The sequence below is a fragment of the Eubalaena glacialis genome, chromosome 8 (genome assembly GCF_028564815.1).
Source record: "Eubalaena glacialis isolate mEubGla1 chromosome 8, mEubGla1.1.hap2.+ XY, whole genome shotgun sequence".
In the NCBI taxonomy this organism is placed as follows: Eukaryota; Metazoa; Chordata; class Mammalia; order Artiodactyla; family Balaenidae; genus Eubalaena; species Eubalaena glacialis.
In genome coordinates this window covers 116,392,293-116,394,720 of record NC_083723.1, presented here as the reverse complement: position 1 = coordinate 116,394,720, position 2,428 = coordinate 116,392,293, and the positions used below count along the sequence as shown (strand labels likewise).

General features: G+C 47.2%; 1 protein-coding gene across 1 annotated transcript; it reads left to right on the top strand.

Annotated features, from left to right (window-relative positions):
- The first annotated feature begins 1,136 nt into the window (after positions 1-1,136).
- On the top strand, positions 1,137-2,143 carry TAS2R38 (taste 2 receptor member 38). The gene is given in 3 exon segments (XM_061198118.1): positions 1,137-1,694; positions 1,696-1,877; positions 1,879-2,143. Coding segments are annotated over 3 exon segments (1,005 nt in total).
- Positions 2,144-2,428: the final 285 nt, after the last annotated feature.

Here is a 2,428-nt window from a genome sequence, read left to right as displayed (position 1 = left end):
TCAATTCGGGTCATCCTCCCAACCCTCTGAGGTAGGTATTATTTTGTTCATCATCTCTATTTCATATGAGATGAGCGAAGAGGGTTCAATCACTTGCCAAATTCTCACAGAGAGGAAGCAGCAGAGCCAGGCCTTGACCTGAAAGAGCTTGGTTCTAGAGCCCACACTCTCAACACAGAGCGCCCTTCAGAGGAGGACATCTGAGAAGGGACAGAGGCCCTGATTATGTACGCAGGACCTCTAGGTCACTGTGAAAACTTGGCTGATACGGTGAAGGAGATGGGGGGCCCTGAAAGGTTTGAACAGAGCAATGACGTGATCTTAGTTATATGTTAACAGGATCACTATTGCTGCTTTGTAGAAAGTGGGGTATGGGAGGGGTATGGGAAGCAGACAGAGCAGTTGTAAGGCTTCGGCAATGATCCAGGCCAGATATCCACCCCCTACCCCTTCATAGCAACACGCTGGCCTTGTTCATGTTAATACTCCTCTTGCCAAGCACAGTACCTGGCATAATAATGATGGTTGAATGAAATCTTTGGCAATGGCAGTCATACTAGTCATACAGGGGAGGAACCATGCACTTGTCCATATTAAAAACATAGTCTATGATCAGTCACCCTCAGGGGTGATAGAAGGCATGCAAATGGAAAGAGGCACCATCTCAATCCTTAGTTCACAGAGAATATATGCTCTGTCTGCTGCCAGTTTCCTTAAAACCCATAAGCAAATCCTGCTCTCCTCTCCACTCATGTGGGTCCAGATGGGCATGCAAAACTGGGCTTGGGAAATCAAGACCTTGTCTTATTTGCATCCCTGATGCCAGGCCATGGTCCTCTGGGAAGGCTGTTGTTACAGAAACATCCGGGTTTATTCAAAGCTTCTGCATCACCCAAGAGATAGAACCATCATTCTTCTACTCTTATGATGAGCCTTTGTGTGTATCCAAGAGATATTCTAAAGCAACAATATCCCTCTAAGTTTACTGTCAGAACTTTTCATGCACTCACTCTGGGATAGCTCTAGAGCAAGAGCTGGATGTCTCGTGAAGGAAAGGTCGTGGCTCAGAATGTACACTTACCCTTCTCTGCTGGGCGGTATTTGAGTCTTAGATTAGCCAAGTAAGAAGAGACATCATGGTGACTCTGACTGCCATCGTAACTGTGCCCTATGAAGTCAGGAATGCATTTCTGTTCTTTTCAGTCCTGGAGTTTGCAGTAGGGATCCTGGTCAATGCCTTCATTTTCTTGATGAATTTTTGGGTCGTGGTGAGGAGGTGGCCACTGAGCAACTGTGATCTTGTCCTGCTGAATCTCAGCCTCACCTGGCTTTTCCTGCACGGGCTGCTCTTTCTGGATGCCATCCAGCTTACCCACTTCCAGTGGATAAAAGACCCGCTGAGCCTCTGCTACCAGACCATCCTCATGCTCTGGATGCTCGTAAATCAAGCTGGCCTCTGGCTCACCACTTGCCTTAGTCTCCTCTACTGCTCCAAGACTGTCCATTTCTTTCACACCTTCCTCCTCCGCTTGGCAAGCTGGATCTCCAGGAAGATCCCCCAGATGCTCCTGGGTGCTATTTTTTCCTCCTGTGTCTGCATTGTTCTCTATTTGTGGGACTTTTTCAGTAGATCTCACTTCTCAGTTGCAACCATGTTACTCATGAATAACAATACAGAACTCAATTGAGAAATTGAGAAAACTCAATTTCTTTCATTCCTTCCTCTTCTGCAGCCTGGGGTCCATCCCCTCTTTCTTGCTTTTTCTGGTCTCTTCTGGGGTGCTGATTGTCTCCCTGGGGAGGCACATGAGGACAAGGAGGGCCAAAACCAGAGACTCTCGGGACCCCAGCCTGGAGGCCCATATCAAAGCACTCAGGTCTCGTCTCTTTCTTCTGCCTGTATGTGGTGTCCTTCTGCGCTGCCTTCATCTCGGTGCCTTTGCTGATGCCGTGGCACAACAAGATCGGGGTCATGGTCTGTGCAGAGATACTGGCAGCCTGCCCCTCGGGGCACACAGTCATCCTGATCTCAGGCAATGCCAAGCTGAAGAGAGCTGTGGAGACCATTCTTCTCCGGGCTCAGAGCAGCCTAAAGGTAAGGGCGGACCACAAGGCAGATCCCAGGATGCCAGATCTATGTTGAGAGTGGACATGAAACAGGCTCTTCATAACTATGCCTCTGATTGTTCATAAAGCCTTCAGAAACCTATTCCAATTTCTTTTCTAAGGTATAACGCCAAGTCTCTCTACTTTACATCCATGATCCCACCCATAGTAGAAAAAAATAATTAAAGCTCTACACATGGCCTAGGCAAGTAGAATGGCATTGGTTGTCTAGATAAAATGAACAAAATAGAGAAGTGAAGTACTCAGTGTAAATTCTTTGTATACTATAGCTTACTAGTGCTTGGTATAAGCCAAACCATGA